A 19,924-nucleotide genomic window follows, 5' to 3' on the forward strand; every position below is an offset into this window, starting at 1 on the left:
TGTGAAGAGTGCCATTGGTAGTTTGATAGGGATTGCATTGAATCTGTAGATTGCTTTGGGTAGTATAGTCATTATCACAATATTGATTCTTCCAATCCAAGAACATGGTGTATTTCTCCATCTGTTTACATCATCTTTGATTTCTTTCATCAGTGTTTTATAGTTTTCTGAGTACAGGTCTTTTGTCTCCTTAGGTAGGTTTATTCCCAGGTATATTATTCTTTTTGTTGTGATGGTAAATGGGATTCTTCCCTCAATTTCTCTTTCTGATCTTTCATTGTTAGTGCATAGGAATGAAAGAGATTTCTGAGCATTAATTTTGTATCCTGCAACCTTACCAGATTCATTGATTAGTTCTAGTAGTTTTCTGGTGTCATCTTTAGGATTTTCTATAGTCTCATGTCATCTGCAGACGGTGACAGTTTTACTTCTTTTCCAGTTTGTATTCCTTTTATTTCTTTTTCTTCTCTGATTGCCGTGGCTGGGACTTCCAAACCCATGTAAAAGTTTGTAGGGTAAGGATTAAATGGGTGAATGAACACTTCATAAAGTATAACACGCTGTGTGATGATATATAACACGCTTCCCTTTATTGAGGGAAGCTTTAAATCCAAATTTTCAAGAGGTGTGAGTGTCAGTGCAGAACAGATAGGAGGTGTTGTGTAGCCTGAGGTTCTGAGTGCTGTGGAGGCTGTGGCTATCCAGCCGGGGGACATGTTTCTCCACCACCTCGGCACAGTGAGCTTATTCCTATGTCTGGATTGGTCCACTGTTCTCCTAGTACAGTGTCTTTACTGTTTCTTTTCCACACGCTTTTTTTTTTTTTTCCGGCCGTGCAGCTTGCGGGATCTTAGTTCCCCGACCAGGGATCGAATCCGTGCCCCCTGCAGTGGAAGTGCGGACTGCCGGGGAATTCCTCTTTTCCACATTCTGTCCTTCCTGGTGGGCTTCAGAATTCTGGATGTTTCTGGTGAAGCTTTCTCCACTCTCTAGGGCACACTGCTCTCTCCCTCTTCTCATTGAGACCCGCAGATTAGCACCTAATCACATCTGGTTTTGTGTCTCTTCCCAGTTTCTTTTGCCTCCCTCACTAGATCATAAGCTACTTGAGATTAAGAACTGTTTTTAATATTTTTTCTACCCCTTCCCCTCCATAGCATTTATCACAATCTAAATTACAGGGGCCAGCACGTATTGAAGTGAGTTTTGAATTAAAATGCCCAAAAGTGATCTTAATGACACTTGGTTACTTTCTCTGTTTAATTCAGCTCTGACTATAATCCATACCCATCTGAAAGTTCCTCGTTCCCACTATTATACCTGACTTCTCTTTGCATGACTAGATGTTGAAAGCATTATAATGCCTTGTTCTTTAGCCCCCAGGTTTCCCTAGATGCCAGTTAAAATTCCTTGTCCTGCTTGAAGATCATCTGTGGAAACGTTGGCCATGGCATCTGTATCAGAGTCTATTACATTCAGAGAGTTCTGCCCTTTGTACTATCTCCTCAATGCCATTCCCACAAAGATCCAGAAGGGTTTCCGCTCCATAGTGGTCTACCTCACGGCCCTGGACGCCAACGGGGACTACATTGCCGTGGGCAGTAGCATTGGCATGCTCTACCTGTACTGCCGGCACTTGAACCAGATGAAGAAGTACAACTTAGAGGTGAGTCTTGCTTGTCCTCACCTAAGCATGTGTGAGCCCTGGCTAATGTTTAACATGCTTGTGAGTTCCAGGATGGGGTAATTTACTTCTGATTTGCTAGAATATGGCCTGAGTGCCCTTCCCAAACAATACTTTACGACTTTTTTTTTTTTTTTTTGCGGTACGTGGGCCTCTCACTGTTGTGGCCTCTCCCGTTGCGGAGCACAGGCTCTGGACGCGCAGGCCCAGCGGCCATGGCTCACGGGCCCAGCCGCTCCGCGGCATGTGGGATCTTCCCGGACCGGGGCACGAATCCGTGTCCCCTGCATCGGCAGGCGGACTCTCAACCACTGCGCCACCAGGGAAGCCCCAAAATGTTGATGTTTTAACTTTTTTTCCTGCCTCCAAAAATCCAGAGTTACTTTAAAAGAGAACATTATAGTGTTTAACACTTAATAGAAAACTTTGAAAGTAGGCATGTTTTTCTAAGTGTTTTCTTTTTTGTTTTTTGGTTTTTTTTGGCTGCACCATGCGATATGCAGGATCATAGTTCATCGACCAGGGATCGAACCTGGTCCCCCTGCAGTGGGAGCGTGGACTCTTAGCCACTGGACCACCAGGGAAGTCCCTCTAAGTGTTTTCTAAGTGTTTTGTTTCTCAAAATACCTTACCTGACTCACTCAAATAATCACTAGCTATTCTGGTGAAATTATTGTGAAAAAAGGATCAGGATCAATGTTGGCTAGCTGCCAGAACACGTACGTCTTAAGTGAGGTCACTTCTGTACAACACTGCCAGTGGGGTCCTGACCGACCTCTGTTCTGTGTTGTTTGAATCAGGCATCTCTGTGTATCGTAGTTATTGGGGAGGTGGACTGAATTCACCCGCTGAGTTGATATCTGTGATTTATGAGTTCTCGGGTTTTGTGAGAGACTCAAGGGTGACTGAGTTGTGGCTCCTGCGTCACAGCCTCATGGGGTTCTACTCCGCCTGTGGTTAGTGGACTTTTACCGCCTAAGACAAGGCTTTTGTGTTTAAGAGAAGTATTTACAAGTATCTATATTTTAATCAATATTCAACTTAAATAAGTTTAACTTAAAAAGTTCGTTTTTGTTAAGCCTCTGTACTCAATTTAAAATAACACAAATGGGGCTTCCCTGGTGGCGCAGTGGTTGAGAATCTGCCTGCTAATGCAGGGGACACGGGTTTGAGCCCTGGTCTGGGAGGATCCCACATGCCACGGAGCAACTGAGCCCGTGAGCCACAACTACTGAGCCTGCGTGTCTGGAGCCTGTGCTCCGCAACAAGAGAGGCCACGATGGTGAGAGGCCTGCGCACTGCAATGAAGAGTGGCCCCCGCTCGCCACAACTAGAGAAAGCCCTCGCACAGAAACGAAGACCCAACACAGCAAAAATAAATAAATTGATTAATAAACTCCTACCCCCAAAATCTTAAAAAAAAAAAAACCACAAATGGTTAGCATGCATATAGCACTTACTGTGTGCCAGGCATTATTGTAAACCTTTACGTATATTAACGCATTTCATCGTCACAAGACTCTGTGAGGTAGATGATGTTTTCTCATCCCCATTTTACCAGGGAGACAACTGAAGTACAGAGAGGTTGAGTGACTTGTGAGGTGGTTAGGAAGTGGTGGCACCATTGTCTGAACTTGGGCAGATTGGCTCTAGAGTTTACATTTGTATTTTTTGTATGAAAATGAAAACTATTGCTATTTCTTTTCTTTATTTAACAGCTCATGGATTTGACTGCTCAAATTCCCGGCACATTTAAAACCATTACATAGTTAATCTTTAAAACTATGGTTATGGATTAATATATCTGAGATCTCTCAAATACTTCAGCACTTAACAAAAAAGACTTATGAATCCAGCAGTGAACCCCTAACAGGATAGACCAAAGAAACCCATGCCCAGACATATCCTAATCAGACTTCTAAAAACTAAAGACAAAGAGAAATCTTAAAAGTAGCCAGAGAATGACACGTTACCTGTAAGGGACAATAATTTGAATGACCGCAAGTTTCTCATCAGGAACTATGGAGGCTAGAAGACAGTGGTACAGCATTTATAAAGTGTTGAAAAAAAAAAATGGTCAGCTCAGAATTTTTACCCAAGAAACATATCTATTAGGAAAGAAGGTGAAATAAAAGTATTCTCAGATGAAGGGAAACTAGGGGGATTCATTGCCAGCAGACCTGCTCTAAATAATTGCTTCAGGAAGTTCTTCAGGCAAACAAGAAGCGATACCAGAAGGAAACTTGGAACATCAGGAAGGAAGGAAGAATAATAGTAAATACAGTAGACTGTTTCTCTCCTCTTGAGTTCTTTAAGATATACTTGACAGCAAAAATTATAACACTGATCGAGTTTCCAGTGTGTATACATGCAGTAACATATAAGATAACTATAATGTAAGAGGAGAGAGTAAGGGACCTGTATGGTAGTAAGGTTTCTACATTCTTTTTTTTTAATATATATAATTTAATTTATTTATTTATGGCTGTGTTGGGTCTTCGTTGCTGTGCGCGGGCTTTCTCTAGTTGCAGTGAGCGGGGGCTACTCTTCGTTGCAGTGCGTGGGCTTCTCATCGCCGTGGCTTCTCTTGTTGCGGAGCATGGGCTCTAGGTGCATAGGCTTCAGTAGTTGTGGCACGTGGGCTCAGTAGTTGTGGCTTGTGGGCTCTAGAGTGCAGACTCAGTAGTTGTGGCCCACGGGCTTAGTTGCTCTGTGGCATGTGGGATCTTCCCGGACCAGGGCATGAACCCATGTCCCCTGTGTTGGCAGGCGGATTCTTAACCCCTGGGCCACCAGGGAAGCCTGGGTTTTCTACGTAGATGATCCTGCTTGCCTCTGAAGAAAGAATTTTACCTCATCTTTTCCAGTCTGTATGCCTTTAATTTTTTACTTGACTTTCTGTGCTGGCCAAGACCTCAGTATGGTGTCTGCAGTGAGAGTAGATATCTTTGCCTTAGCCTTGGTCTTCACCATTACATTAGCTATAGATTCCTCACGGATGCTTTTTATTTCTGTTTATTTCTATCCTAGTTTTCTGAGAGTTTTTATCATGAATGAATATTGAAGTTTGTCACATATTTACTTGAATCTGTTGTGATGATATGATTTCCGTCTTTATTTATATGTTACGTTACATGAATTGAGTTTTGGTTATTATTCCAACCGTGCATTACTCTTTTAAACCCCATTTTGTCATGATATATTATCCCTTTGTTTTCTTTTTGGCCTCGTGGCACGGCTTGTGGGATCTTAGTTCCCTGAACAGGGATTGAACCCAGGCCCTGGCAGTGAAAGCACCAAGTCCTAACCACTGGACCACCAGGGAATTCCATATTATCCTTTTTTTTTTTTTAAATCTTGGTGTATTCCTTTTAGTAATATTTTATTCAGATTTTTTGTGTCTGTATTCATGGAGGAATATTGGTCTGTAGCTTTCTTATGATGTTTCTGTCTGGCCTTTCTTATACACATAACTATCTAGTGTTTTTTTTTTTATAAATTTATTTTATTTATTTATTTTTGGCTGCATTGGGTCTTCGTTGCTGTGAACGGACTTTCTCTAGTTGCAGTGAGCGGGGGCTACTCTTTGTTGCCGTGCGTGACCTTGTAATTGTGGTGGCTTCTCTTGTTGTGGAGCACGGTCTCTAGGCGCATGGGCTTCAGTAGCTGTGGCACGCGGGCTTCAGTAGTTGTGGTTCGCAGGCTCCAGAGTGCAGGCTCACTAGTTGTGGTGCACGGTCTTAGTTGCTCTGTGGCATGTGGGATCTTCCCGGACCAGGGCTCAAACCCATGTGCCCTGCATTGGCAGGCGGATTCTTAACCACTGCGCCACCAGGGAAACCCCTAGTGTTTTCATTCTATATTTAACTACTCAAGTTGGACATTATTATTATTATATTTTATGGTCACTGTTTAGATTCCCTCACAGTTTTGCCAACGTCTTTACTCACCATCCCTTGTTACATATCAGTTCTTCCCTTTGCAGCCATTTTCCTTCTTGCTGGAGTACATCCTTTTTTTTTTTTTATTTTTGGCTGCGTTGGGTCTTCGTTGCTGCGCGTGGGCTTTCTTTAGTTGCGGCAAGCGGGGGCTACTCTTCATTGCGGTGTGCAGGCTTCTCATCTCAGTGGCTTCTTTTGTTGGGGAGCGCGGGCTCTAGGTCCGCGGGCTTCAGTAGTTGTGGCTCATGGGCTCTAGAGCACAGGCTCAGTAGTTGTGGCGCACGGGATTAGCTGCTCCACGGCATGTGGGATCTTCCCTGACCAGGGCTTGAACCCGTGTCCCCTGCATTGGCAGGCGGATTCTTAACCAGTGCACCACCAGGGAAGTCCTGGAGTACATCCTTTAGTAGTTCTTGTGTTGAAGTCTTTTGGTGGTAAGTACTCTTGATTTTTTGTTTGAATGTCTCTCTGTCTTTGAATTGTTTAGAGGTATACTATTCAAGGCTAACAGTTTTTTCCTCTTAGCACTTTGAGAATGATACATCTCAACATCCATTGTTGAGATGTCTTTTGTTAATAATTGTTCATATTTAGTTATTTCCCTTTTTTCTCTGACATATTAATATCTTCTCATTGCCTTTGAGGTTTTACTGTTTCACTACAAGATGTGTATGTGTGTATTTCTTTTCATGAGTCTTGATCAAGGCTTGTGCTCCTGAGGATATAGGTCTTTCATCAGTTTTGGATAATTTTTAGCCCTCATCTCTGAAGATGTTTCCTTCTCTTATCCTCTGTTTTCTTTCCTTCTGGAATCCCAATTAGATGTAGGTTGGACCTTCATATTCTATTCTCTATGACTCTTACCTTATCTGTCATATTTTTTATCTTTCCTTTGCTGCACAGATCTGTCATCTAGTTCAGTAATTTTCTTTCATCTGTGACTAGGCTGCTATTTAGTCTATCCCTGAGATTTTACATTCTTTTGATTCTTTTTCATTTCTGTTATTTCTGATAATAGTTTGGTCTTATGTTTCAATTTCTTTTTACATTTCTTTAACATTTTTAAGCATATTTCTTTTTTATTACTGAAGCATAGTTGATTTATAGTGTTTCAGGTGTATAGCAAAGGGATTCAGTTATATATTCTTTTTCAGATTCTTTTCCATCATGGGTTATTACAATATTGAATAGAGTTCCCTGTGCTATACAGTAGGTCTTGGTTGTTTATTTTATATATAGTCATGTGTATCTGTTAATCCCCAGTTCCCAATCTTTCCCTCCCCATAAGCGTATTTCTTTTATGTTCTGGGTCTCCTCACTCTAAATGAAATACTTGAGTCAGGATGAGGAGTTGTCCAATTCTGTTCTTGCTTTCTTTAGTTGATTCTTCTTGAGGGGACCTGTTTCCCTGTGGTCATGTCTAACTGTGAGGTATGTGGCTGATCCTAATATGTGAGAGTGCTGAGGGGCCTGGGTTGAGATTGTGTCCCACAGATGGGGTTGATGGTCACTCTGCCAGCCACCTTGGAGTGCTACAAACACGGAAGCATGTCAGGTGAAGTGCCTGGCATGAAGGTTCTTTTCAGTGGGAAGGGAGAATAAATTCAAACTCTGGTGCTGGATACGGCAGCTTTGTGATTACAGAGTCTTAGGAACCATTCTTTTTTATTCACTCCAGTCAATGCCTGAGATAAGACAAAGATCCTTGTCAGCTTCATTTCCCAGCAAATTGATTTTTCCCTAGTTTACACTTTCACTGAGAGTTACGTCTTCAGGGATTCTGGCTTTAGCAGGGGATATCAGTTCTGGCTCCCCACCTCACCTGGCCTGAAGCCTTGTCCTCATTAACCACGCTCACCTCAGAAAGTCAGGGGTCTAGGTGTTGGCCAGATTGCCCTCTGTAGCCTGTAGCTTCAGGGCTGGCTTCTATTCTAGTTTGACAGTATTCTTTTTGTTTTTGGCTCTTGTAGATTTTCTTTACTTTCTAGAGATCAGCTATGCATTTAAAAGAATGTTTTATGTATCTTATTCAGCATTTCTAGGTGTTTGGAGAGGAATGTTTTTCAGAATAGCTAGAGAGTGTTTTTTAAATAGCATTTAAAAGAATGTTTTATGCATCTTATTCAACATTTCTAGGTGTTTGGAGAGGAATGTTTTTCAGAATAGCTAGAGTGTTATACTGTGACAAGTTGAAACTTCATATTTTGTTTCTGTCTGAAGTATAGTTAGATATTGATAAGCTGATTCTTCGGATGTTCTGGTTCTTAAGTCAAGAACCAAATCTATTTAATAATCATTAAATAACGTTAAGTCAAGTTTAGTACATTGGTTTATTAAAAGCACGTGTACAAGCATTGCATATAAATATTCAGGCTTCCAGCCCAGCTGAGCAATGATTTTTATTTTGAAACCATTCATTCAGAAAAATTACACAACCGTTTTGATTTTGTGCTATGATGTAGCAAGATCTCCAATAAGTGATTTTGATTCCTGATGTAGTAGCAGTTTTTATAATTACAAATTCCCAGGAAAAATATTCTCTCTTTAACATTCTGTTGCCCTGTCAGACGATACACATCTAAAGCATGTTATGTCACTTCTTCCCTCAGAGCAGAGATGGAACCATCACTCACATTCCCGCACTCCTTTCACTCTCCTTCTTTTCCACAGCCGACCACACCCTCCATCTCCACGGCCGTGGATCTGCTCAGAAGGCATAGGACAGCGAGGTGGAGCAGGGCCTCGGTAGGGTCACGCGTGGGCGTGAGTCCTGACTATTGATTGTCTCTAGCTTTGTGACCTGAGACAAGTCACTTCACCTTTCTAAAATGAGGATAACTCCAGCAGCTGCCCTCTTGGTGGTTTGAGGACCCCAGGAGATAATGCCTGTGAAGCGCTGAACAGGGTGCCCAGCACAGGACACGCGCGACTGAGAGAGCGTCCCTTATAGAGAGAGTTGATGTGCTCTGTTCATCACTGCTGCCCTCCTTCTGACCGGGTCTTCATACTCTTCTTTCCTCGTCAGGGTTTACTGCCCTTGCACCTGTTCAGTGTGCCACTTCCCTTGACCGGGCGCATACTACCTCCACCTGAACTATTGCAGGAGGCTCCCAGCTGGTCCTCCTGCCTGGTCCCACGCCTTCCTCCTTCCATCCTGTTCCTCATGAGGTTACCAGAAACACCTCTGACTGATACACCTGCAAAAGCAGGCATCTTCAAGGGTCCCCCTTTTCCTTCCTGTAGCTTAAGATCCAGGTCCCTTACCCTGTATCACGACGTGGCACCAAGTGTATTTATAGCCCATGAACATACGCTGCAAGCTGTAAAGTGACAGATGAAAGTGAGCTCAGTCACTGCCACCCCCACTCGCGGGGGGCAGCTCTTCATGTGCACGTCTCATTGCTACAGCTCAGCTGTGAGAGGGCGGGCCTGCGCCCTACTGTGTATTACCATAGCAGCTGACTCAGTATCCTGAATGAAGAGGGGATGCTTGCGTATTTGACAGATTGATTACCATCTAAGTTACTGCAGCAGGGATCAAGATGGCTTATTGAAGATCTTGCCATGTGTCTTAGCGAGGTCGAAATGGTTGTGTAATTTTTCTGAATGAGTGGTTTCAAAATGAAAAATGATCATTCAGATGCTCTGGAAGCCCGAATATCTGTATTCAGTGCTTGACTTGTACTTTTTAATAAACCAGTGTATTAAGCTTGAGTTAGTGTTATTTAATGTGATTATTGATCTGAGAACCATACCACGCCAGGAATCAGTTTATAAAGCACTCTCAAATGTATTGTCTCATTGATCCTCAAGCAAGCCTGTGTGGCAGGTACACACCGTGGACTGCAGTCATTGGATGACTTGTCCACGTTGAGAGAGAAGAAAGGAGAGCTTGCGTCTGGGATGTGGCTCTTCTGACTCCAGACTCCAGTTTTGAGGGGAGCTACCTCTCTTATCCAAGTTCCTTAGTACTCTCTTGATAAGAGCTCAGTGTATTCATACTTGATTGATCAGTATTTCCTTTCTCAGAAATGCAGTTTTAAAATTTTGTCATTTCAGGGACTTCCTTGGTGGTCCCAGTGGTTAAGACTCTGCACTTCCAGTGCAGGGGATACAGGTTCAAATCCTGGTCGGGGAACTAAGACCCCACATGCTGTGTGGCACAGCCAGAAAAAAAAAAATTGTCATTTCCAAGATAAAAAACCTGGAAAGAAAAAGAGATTAATTATCTTTCTGAACTGTATACATTTTCAATCAGGAATATATATAGGCTGCAGTCCAGTGAGGTTTTCCATTACATTGGTAGGTAACGTTTCATAGTCTGAAAGCTGGCCTGGTGACAGGCCCATTTGTTTTGTTTTTTTGTTTGTTTTTTTTAACATCTTTATTGGAGTATAATTGCTTTACAATGTTGTGTTAGTTTCTGCTGTATAACAAAGTGAGTCAGCTATGCGTACACATATATCCCCATATCCCCTCCCTCTTGCATCTCCCTCCCACCCTCCCTATCCCACCCCTCCAGGGGAGCACAAGGCACTGAGCTGATCTCCCTGTGCTATGCGGCTGCTTCCCACTAGCTATCTATTTTACATTTGGTAGTGTATATATGTCCATGCCACTCTCTCACTTCATCCCAGCTTACCCTTCCCCTTCCCTGTGTCCTCAAGTCCATTCTCTACGTCTGCATCTTTATTCCTGTCCTGCCCCTAGGTTCTTCAGAACCTTTTTTTTTTTTAGATTCCATACATATGTGTTAGCATACGGTATTTGTTTTTCTCTTTCTGACTTACTTCACTCTGCATGACAGACTCTAGGTTCACCTACCTCACTACAGATAACTCAATTTCATTTATTTTTATGGCTGCGTAATATTCCATGGTATATACGTGCCACATCTTGTTTACATCTTCTTTTTCTAAAATATTTATTTATTTATTTTTGGCTGCATTGGGTCTTTGCTGTGCTCTGGCTTTCTCTAGTTGTGGCAAGCGGGGGTTGCTTTTCATTGCAGTGCGTGGGCTTCTCATTGTAGTGGCTTCTCTTGTTGTGGAACACGGGCTCTAGGCACATGGGCTTCAGTAGTTGTGGCATATGAGCTCAGTAGTTGTGGCTCGCAGGCTCTAGAGCACAGGCTCAGTAGTTGCGGCACGTGGGCTTAGTTGCTCTGCGGCATGTGGGATCTTCCCGGACCAGAGCTTGAACGCGTGTCCCCTGCACTGGCAGGCGGATTCTTAACCACTGCGCCACCAGGGAAGCCCGTGCCACATCTTCTTTATCCATTCATCTGTTGATGGACATTTAGGTTGCTTCCATGTCCTGGCTATTGTAAATAGAGCTGCAATGAACATTGTGGTACATGACTCTTTGAATTATGGCCCATTTGTTTTTGAACGTTTCCTCTTTCAGGGGAAAACGGAATCCATCACGGTGGTGAAACTGCTGAGCTGCTTCGATGACCTGGTGGCTGCAGGCACAGCCTCTGGGAGGGTTGCAGTCTTTCAACTCGTATCCTCGTTGCCAGGGAGAAATAGACAGGTAAGTACTAATCATTTTAGCATTTCTTAACTTCTTGGCAAATTCCTCATGTCTTTTAAAATGAGGAGTCGTCATCTGCCAAGAAAATACTTGCTCAGAAAAGCCTCACTCTGTGCTCTTTATAATCAGATGACATTTTTGTTCCTGGTAGGACACTTGGCAAAAAGCATATATGGGTAATTTTGCTTAATATTCTCTGGTTCTTCTCTGTCAGTTTTAAAGGTAAATAGACAGGTGGACCCTTGTGCAGGTTTTTGCATGGAAACAACTTGGGAACACCAGCTTTTCCATAAACAGGAGGGATTGCGTACCACCTTGTTCACATCTGACAGCGTTTATCCTTGTCTTTTTCTTGTGTGTATTTTCATCGTTTATTCATAGCTTCGGAGATTTGACGTCACTGGTATTCACAAGAATAGCATAACAGCTCTGGCTTGGAGCCCCAATGGAATGAAATTGTTCTCTGGAGATGACAAAGGGAAAATTGTCTATTCTTCTCTGGATCTAGATCAGGTAAAATTATTTGCAGAAATACTGGTTGTCTTATATTTGGAGAAATTATAGTAGTTGGTCAACTTGAATTCTTGATTATTGTCCCTTTTTTTTTTTTTTTTTTTTTGTCTGCCATGCCGGTTGGCCTGTGGGATCTCAGTTCCCCAACCAGGGATTGAACCCAGGCCACAGCAGTGAAAGTGTGGAATCCTAACCTCTAGGGCACCAGGAACTCTCCGTTGTCCCTTTCTAATCTCAACTGTTGTTTGTAACATTTTCTTTCAAGGGCTTTTCTAATGCTTTATAAGCTCCTACTTCTGTATCTAAAGAATTGGCCTTTGTTTCTTCTGGAACATAAACTTTTTTCATTCTCCTGTTTTCTATTGCTACCAATTAGAAAAGTAGCCACTATCAAACCTGTTTCCTTGGAGAGTTTGTAGGAGGATGTGAAGCATTTCACAGTCATGACTATTGTCGACTGAAAAAAAAAAAAAGGCACAACCTAAAAGTCGAGAATTTTTATCCCTTGGACTTACTGAGGACTTAAGCCCGATAGACAGTCTCTCACATGACTCTGAGGGACTGCTCCAAAGAGATAAAGGAAGAGCCGGGATATATAGGAGTTTTGCAAAAACAAACCAGGTAGTTGAACATCAAGATTTCTGCTAATTAAAGAAAAACATCTCAAGTTAATGACTTTAGCGCTTTTCTATGTATGGGAAGGTACCAGAGTCTGGGCTCATTGAAATCATTCCTTTGATACACACCTTAACTGTCTAGGGCCAGTCAGTATCCTGTTCTTTTCCGTCTTGAACCCCTCCAGCTGCACTGTTGGGGGAGGCTGCAGTGGCTGATAGCTGCATCATCCTTTGTTCATCTGTATGGCGGGCAGCATTCTTTGTCCACATTGTGGACAGAGGTCAGTGCTTCCCGTGGGTGGTGAGCTCGCCCCAGCCAAGCTCTGGTTGTGTGGGAGAGAGTGGTGGGAAAGGAGGAGGGTTGGGGGCAGCAGGGAACCTAGCCCCCACCTCGTATTTGTCATTTTATTTAAGCCTCATGACAGAGCCCTAAGCTGTGTGTGCTGATCTTCAGTCGGTAGATAAGAAACCCAGGCTCCAAGGGATCCAGTCGTGAGCTGATGCCTGGCCGAGCTCAACTTCAAACCTAGGGTGTGCTCCTACTGCGCATGTGGCTTTATGCCTGCCTGTGCTTTGTTCTGTCATACCTCTGCTCAGTTAGAATGAACCCCTTGGCGGCGCAGTCCTTTCGTTTTCTTATTTGTAGCCTTCATGCCTAGCGCATCTAGGAATTCAGCAATTACTGGCTGGATGACTTCTAGTCCCTCTGATCTAAGACTGACCTGTCTTCTACGAATATTCTCTAGCAGTAGTTCTCAGACATTTTGGTCCCAAGACCCCTTTACACTTTACACTCTTAAAAAGAGGATTCTAAAGAGGTTTTGTTTGTATGGGTTTTATATCTACTGAGTGTACTGTGTTAGAAATTAAAACTGAGAAATTAAAAAATTTTTATTAATTTTATTTTGAAATAATGAACTCATTATATGTTAACATAAATAACATACTTTTGTGAAAATAACTATTTTCAAAACTACTGCTGAGAATTCCCTGGTGGTCCAGTGGTTAGGACTCCGCACTCTTACTACTGAGGGCCTGGGTTCAGTCCCTGGTCGGGGAACTAAGATCCCACAAGCCGTACAGCATGGCTGAAAAAAACAAAACAAAGCAAAACGAAACTTCTACTGCTGTTTGCAAGAGTAGCATGGGTTTACATTTTTGCAAATCTCTTTAATGTCTGCCTTAATAGAAGACAGCTGGATTCTGCATTTAGTCTGTCACAATACATTGTTTTGGTTAGAGTATGTAAAGAAAATCTGGCCTCACACAGACATGCAGTGGGAAACAGGAGGAGTATGTTAATAGCCCTTGCAGAGGATTGTGGGTATTCTTTAATCACACCCCCAAATTGACTAATGGTAGTTTCTTTAAAGGTTGGTTACAATGTGGAATCTGAAAGCACATAGATGAGTTTTTCTCACTCTGTTACAGTGAAATCCATTGGTCTGTCTTGCACTTAGAATGGCTCCTTGACCCACGTGTGATTTTGTAACATCTTGCATTGATCACTTGGAAAATATCTACTGAGTGATGAACATCTTCCAGATGTTGAAACATTTAATTATATAATATCAAAGAAAACACCTTTGTTACTATCGCCATCATTCTGATGAGAAAAGTCTTTAGCTGTTGGGAATCTGTCAGGTTCACAAGAGTGGATACAAGTTTTCAAATTCTAATCTTCACTTGTAAACTTGCATTTTATTATCAGTAACAAACACTATCACTTATTTTCCCTGAATTGACAGGCTTACTTTGTTCTTTCTGAGAAAATGCCTGCCAAATACCCAAGTTTGAATAATTATAGTATTTCAAGTAAAAATGTATTTTGTGAAAAAAAGCAGCCGGTTGAGCTCACAGCTCATACAATCGCACAGGTGCTTCCTCCTTGAGAGAATCGAAGTACTTCAGCATCAGCAGGAGGGCTGCGTGCATGCCCTGTTTTGTCACACAGAATACAAAGATAGGCGTACACAAGGGTCAAGATAAGATGGAATTATCATTTTCCTGCATCAAAGACCTTCTGAAGTGAAATTCATGTTTTTGCTGCAAGTGCACAGTGGCTAAGGGCACCGTGGCAGCTACCGGATTTTGGTGCCCTGCTCATCTTGGGCCCATTTGAGCTTTCAGTAGCTCTACCAACCATCAGTACAAACCACAGCTTGGTGGAAAAGGCAGATAAAACCTAGTATTATAATGAAAATGGTTTTGACCTCGAGAGGTCCTAGGGACCCTCAGGGACCGTGGACCACACTTTGGGAACTGCTACTCTCCAGGAAAACATTTTGTTAAGGTTTTAAGGGTCCCCATATTTGTACTTTCCTCCTGTCACTCCCCCAACCTGAGTTGCACCGAGGGGACACTGCTCATGCATGATGTCAGGAAATGGGGAGAAAAATCACATGCAGAAACCACTGTCCTTAGCATACTGATCATTTTTTCCCCAGCTTTATTGAGGTTCTGATCATTTTTTTTTTTGGAGACACAGGTATTTCATGAGATTTGCAAAAAAGACGTGTGTTTTTGCACAATACAGTACAATAAATTTAATTCCATTACAAGCTAAGTCAAAAATTGAAAAGCTACAGTCTGCATAACTGCAAAGGTGGGAGGGAAATCTGGCTTGATGTCCTTGATGTTTGCGGGGTAGTGGGGATTTCCCTGTCTTGATTGTGCTGGTGGTTACATAACTGAATGCATTGGTCAAAATGCATAGAATTGTATATCCAAAAAGGGTGAATTATACTGTATGTAAATCTTACCAATGGATCTGATTGCTGCTCCCTCTTTCCCTGCAAAGGTCTATGACATTGCATCAGTATTTCTAAACAATTAAAGAAACGGGTTCAGGAGAAGGGTGGCTTATAGGAGCAGATATCTGACACCAAGAAGTATAGTTTGTGTTAGCAGTAAAATGCCTTCTAGAACTTTACTTTGTTCTTCAGTATACTTAATACCATTTTAATTTCTTTCTAACCTGTTTCCTCTGACCCTTTCAGTAGGCGAGGGTATCATGTCCCCACCATTGCTTTGAACTCTTTGTGGAGGAGGAGTGCGATATGGACTTGGACCGTTGTCACAATAATATTATAGAAAGTCCCATTGTGTTCTGTTGGAATTAATAATACACATGGCACAACATATTTCTGCTTAATCTTTATGGATTCTTCTTTGAATCGTGTACTGAGAACATTTTTTAAAAATTATACAGAATTTTTGGGCCTCCCTGGTGGCGCAGTGGTTGAGAGTCCGCCTGCCGATGCAGGGGATACGGGTTCGTGCCCCGGTCTGGGAGGATCCCATATGCCGCAGAGCGGCTGGGCCCGTGAGCCATGGCCGCTGGGCCTGCGCATCCGGAGCCTGTGCTCCGCAACGGGGGAGGCCACAACAGTGAGAGGCCCGCATACCGCAAAAAAAAAAAAAAAAAAAAAAAAAAAATTATACAGAATTTTTAAGTGTTTCTTGGCCAACTTGATGTAGCCTGACATAGATGGTAACCCTGGCTATTTTCTCATTAGCGAGGACTTTTGCAGATAGTTTCGTTGCCGTGGGTTGACATTGACTCCGGTGAGAATTAAAGCATTCGTTTTAAGGTAGACATAGACCAAAATGCAGGCCCAGGAGGGACGCGGGGTCGCTGTAGCCTGCTGCGCTGCGCGCCTCCGCTGTGGGCCTCACCCGGCGTCCCTCCACAGGGCGTGTGTCACTCCCTCCTGGCGCTGCAGGAGCCGGCTTCCGTCGCGCAGCTGGACTACAGCCAGAAGGTGCTGCTCGTCTCGACCTCACAGAGAAGTCTGCTCTTCCACACTGAGGAGAAGGCTGTCAAGCAAATCGGAACACAGCCAAGGAAAAGGTGGGCATCACTGGTGTCGAGGCTCGTGGTGACGGGGTTCCAGGCAGGTCCCCAGCCTGCCCGCCACATGTGGCTGCTCCAGTCCGCTCCCTGCGGGCCCCCTCCTCTGCAGCCCGGGTAGGAGGTCAGGGGTCAGGCTCAGGGTCGGGTGGGAGCTTGCCCCTCCCTCCTTCCGCGCGCCGCGCCATCGTGAAAACGGAGTGACCTCGGCAGGGGAGGTGCTACTGGTCGTGTCACTTGCTGTGGAGCCGAGTGGGGGGCGCGGGAAGAGTTCACACGGGCTGTAGCCCGGCCTGGGGCCGGGAGGCGTCCTGATGGAGGGGATGGGTCTGGAAGGGGTCAGGGCTCCTGGCTGGGAGAGGGCCCCTCCCTTGACCTGCTCCCTGGACAAACAGCGGCGAGCAGGGTCAGTCCAGTGCCAGCCCGCCCGGGGGAGAGGCGGAGGGGCAGGACGGCATGTGGGCCGGGGGCACGCGGGGGCTGGGTGGCGTGGTGGTGGAGAGTAGGGACCAGGCGGCTAGGAGGCGGGCGGGCGTCAGTGAGGGCCGCCTGGTGGTGCTGGGGGCGCCAGCCTCCGGTCCTCTGGGTGTCCGTTGTGCTGTGTCCCGGGCTTTGCAGCAGCACAGTGCAAGTTTATTCTTTTTCTGCGTGGCGGTCCATGGCTATTAATAGACACTTGCGCTTCCCCTTCGGTGTCTACTTTCCAGGCTGAATACCCCCTTAATTCCACCAACAATTTGCTGTTTTTGTAACAGTAATCTCCCTATCGGCCCCTGGGACACCCAGCAGAATTTGTAGCTTGGGCTTAGTGGCTGTGCAGCACTTGGTCGTGACTTTCCCTCTGCCAGGGCCCCACTCTTCTGCTTGACGTCTCGTCCTGGCTTGTCTGTCGGTGTCTTACTGCCTTGTGTCTCTTTGGAAGGAAGGTGGAGTGTAAAAAGAGAGATTTAAAAACCAATTACCTCCACGTGGATCGTATACCCAACAGTCTTTCTCTTCAAACCTGGCCTTCTAACCTCCTGTGTGAAACCTGAGCAACTTTGCGTGAACCTCTCCTGGTGCGTTTGTGTAGCCAAGTCTTTCGGCAGCTTCCATTAGAAGCCTACTCTTGGGCCAGGCACCGTTTCAGGATGCAGAAACAGATAAATGGGTCCCGTTTCTCCTAGGGAGCTGTATTAGAGAAGTGAGGGGTGACAGAATGAACGGAAACATTTTTAACTTCTGTGTCCTGAAGGCTTGTGTCTGTCGTGTGCCGGGTTAGGTTGTGGTTAGAAAAGGACGTCGGCCGTGTCTGCCTCCTGGAAGTGGTGCTCCATGCAGCCGTGTCCCTCTGGGTGGCACACGGTGGGACAGCGGTGAGCCAGGGGACGGGCCTCTGCCCTCAAGTAAGATAAAGGTCTAGGCTGCGGTCAGTGCTATAGAGGCAACGTCAGGGTGAGGTGTCGGCTGGGGGCAGGGCCTCTCTTAGACGGAATGGTCAGGAAAGGCCTCTGGGGAAGAGATCTGTGGGCTGAAGCCTAAAGCGTGGGAAGAGCGTTCTGGTCTCAGGGGACAGCAGATGCCAAGGCCCTGGATCGGGCCAGGGCCTGGAACGTTCGAGGAGCCAGAAGGGGTCTGGGGTGGCTCCGGAGCAGTGGGCCTGGTGCTGGAAAGGAGGGCCTGAGCCAGCGCAGGGCGAGGGATGCTGCCAACCGCGTTATTCTAGGCGAGACGGAAAGCCAATGTGGGGGGGGGCTTCAGGCAGGAGAAGGACTGTCTGGGCTACCCTGGATCTGCCTGGAGACTTAGCTGGAGACGGGCAGGCAGGGCACAGTGAGGAGGCTGCTGCAGGAGCCCAGGAGTGGCACGAAGGCCTCGCCTGGGTACCCGGCCAGGAGGGGAGAGGGGAGGGGGATGGAGGGTAATGGGGTGAATCGGACGTAGGGGCCGACGGGGAGAAAGGAACAATAAGAAAGGGTTTCCGTGCCCTTGGCTAAAGCAACTAGACAGATGGTGAAGCCATTTAACTGAGATGGGAAGACCAGGGTTCAGGTCTAGGCTTCAGGAATTCTGTCTTGGGGCTGTTGCATCTGAGATGCCTGTTAGGTAACTAAGCAGGAATCACAGTCCAGCGTAACATATACAGGTTGGGAACTCAGGGAAGGGGTTTCGGCCAGAAATGAAAATGAGGTCATTAGATGCAGGTGACATGGAGACCTCTGGCCTTGGATGAGGTCACCCAGGGAGAGTGTTTATTCGTTCAACATTGGAAAATCCTTACTGAGTATCTGCTGTGTGCCAGGCACCCTTCTTAGTCTGGGGATAAATGGGTATGGAGCTAGCGAGGATGCCTGCCTTAGCGGGTGTGTGTTTAGGGCAGGCAGGTGGGTGGAGCCTGAGCAGATTCCTGAGGGAGGATGGGGGGGGCGGCAGAAGCACTGCCTGTACGAAGGGTCAAGGAGCACAGGGGGGCAGGGGCGCTGGGGGCGGCCCATCCTGTGGGCCCTGCTCAGGGGCTGCTTTATGCCAGTGCCATCAAGAGTCACGAGCGGCCGTGACCCGGGGGAGTCAGTCCTGCTGCTGCGTGAGGGGGGCGAGGGCAGCTGCGCAGGGAGGCCGGCGGGGGCTCCCGGGCGATTCAGGTGAGAGCAGGGCCTCACACCAGGCCGGGGTGGTGGGGGCACTTTGAAGGCAGAGCCAACGGGTGTGTTGGCTCCGGGGTGTGAGAGAGAGGATCCCTCGGAGACGGTGGCCTGAGCACTTGGCCAGGCCGGGCTGCCGGCTACTGGTGTCGAGAAGGCTGGCGGAGGAGCCGCGGCCGATCTCGGGAAGCAGGTGGGGCCGCAGCTGTGCAGGCGGGCGCCGTTAGCCGTTAGACGGTGTTCAAAGCTCTGGGACGGAGGAGCTCACCTGGGGAGTGAGTGTCACTAGGGAACGGGGAGGCCTCGCATTCCGGGGCACTCCATTGCTTACGTGTCAGGGAGAGCCGTGTCGGAGCCGCTGATCAGCCCCGAGAGGTGGACTGAGCCGGACCTTTGGCTCTGGCAACGTGGCGGTCGCGCGTGCCCGCCCTCGTGGGGTACAGGCCGTGGCATTGGAGGGGCTGAGGGAGGGCGAGTGGGCAGTGAGTGTAGGCAGGACTCTTTCTGTGTAGATGGGAGTGCAGAACTAGGGGGTGCCTGGAGGGGACCGCGCGGGCTGACGAGAGGTTGGATGGAGCGTGTGGCGGCATGTTGGGTGGCTGCTGTGGGCGAGTGGGGAAGCTGGGCTCAGGGACAGGCGCAGGGAGTGCCGGAAGACAAGGTCATCCTCTCCTGACCCAGTCTGCGAAGCTCCTCAGGCTGGACAGAACAGCGTGTATGTTTCTCCCAGAAAATCTCAAAGTCCCCAGCCATCCCCCGATGTGTATTCCGTCTCGGTTCTCCTCTGTGTTTATGTTGGCGCCCTCACCGTGCCTGTCGCCGTGTCCTGTGGTCCAGTCGGGAGAACCGTCCTGGGTCGACAGCGCCTGCTTGTTGCAGTCCGGGCCGGGTGTGGGGTGTGGAGCCTGCGCCCCCGCCAGAGCCACATCGTGCCCGTCTGGTGGCCTTTGGGCATTTGGCTGTGGAGACGATTGTCCCGCCTGTGGCTCGTTCTGCCATTTCAGGCTCTCTGTCTGTGCTCAGCATTATTATACATAAGTTAGAAAACACCATTTGCTGGTTAGAATTTGATCACTGGCAGCACTTCTTTCATATTAATGTGGCTCATAAAGGGAATTAAGGTGTCTTTTAAAGTCATCAGTGGCTTTTCTAGAAATCAT

The 19,924-nt window shown here is 46.3% G+C and overlaps 1 protein-coding gene across 3 annotated transcripts in view; it reads left to right on the forward strand.

Moving 5' to 3' along the window:
- TECPR2 (tectonin beta-propeller repeat containing 2) overlaps positions 1–19,924 on the forward strand; it is a 99,909-nt gene that overhangs the window by 12,780 nt on the left and 67,205 nt on the right. For 2 of the 3 annotated variants that reach the window (XM_082617030.1, XM_082617028.1), the window contains exons 2-5: positions 1,377–1,666; positions 11,032–11,160; positions 11,542–11,673; positions 15,986–16,143. In XM_082617030.1, the coding sequence (XP_082473156.1) occupies positions 1,448–1,666; positions 11,032–11,160; positions 11,542–11,673; positions 15,986–16,143 (638 nt within the window). In that variant the 5' untranslated portion in view covers positions 1,377–1,447. The remainder of the gene's footprint in view (positions 1–1,376; positions 1,667–11,031; positions 11,161–11,541; positions 11,674–15,985; positions 16,144–19,924) is intronic. The other variant, XM_082617029.1, reaches the window with a different exon arrangement.

This window comes from Mesoplodon mirus (assembly GCF_964341445.2).
Source record: "Mesoplodon mirus genome assembly, chromosome: 4".
Classification (NCBI taxonomy): Eukaryota; Metazoa; Chordata; class Mammalia; order Artiodactyla; family Ziphiidae; genus Mesoplodon; species Mesoplodon mirus.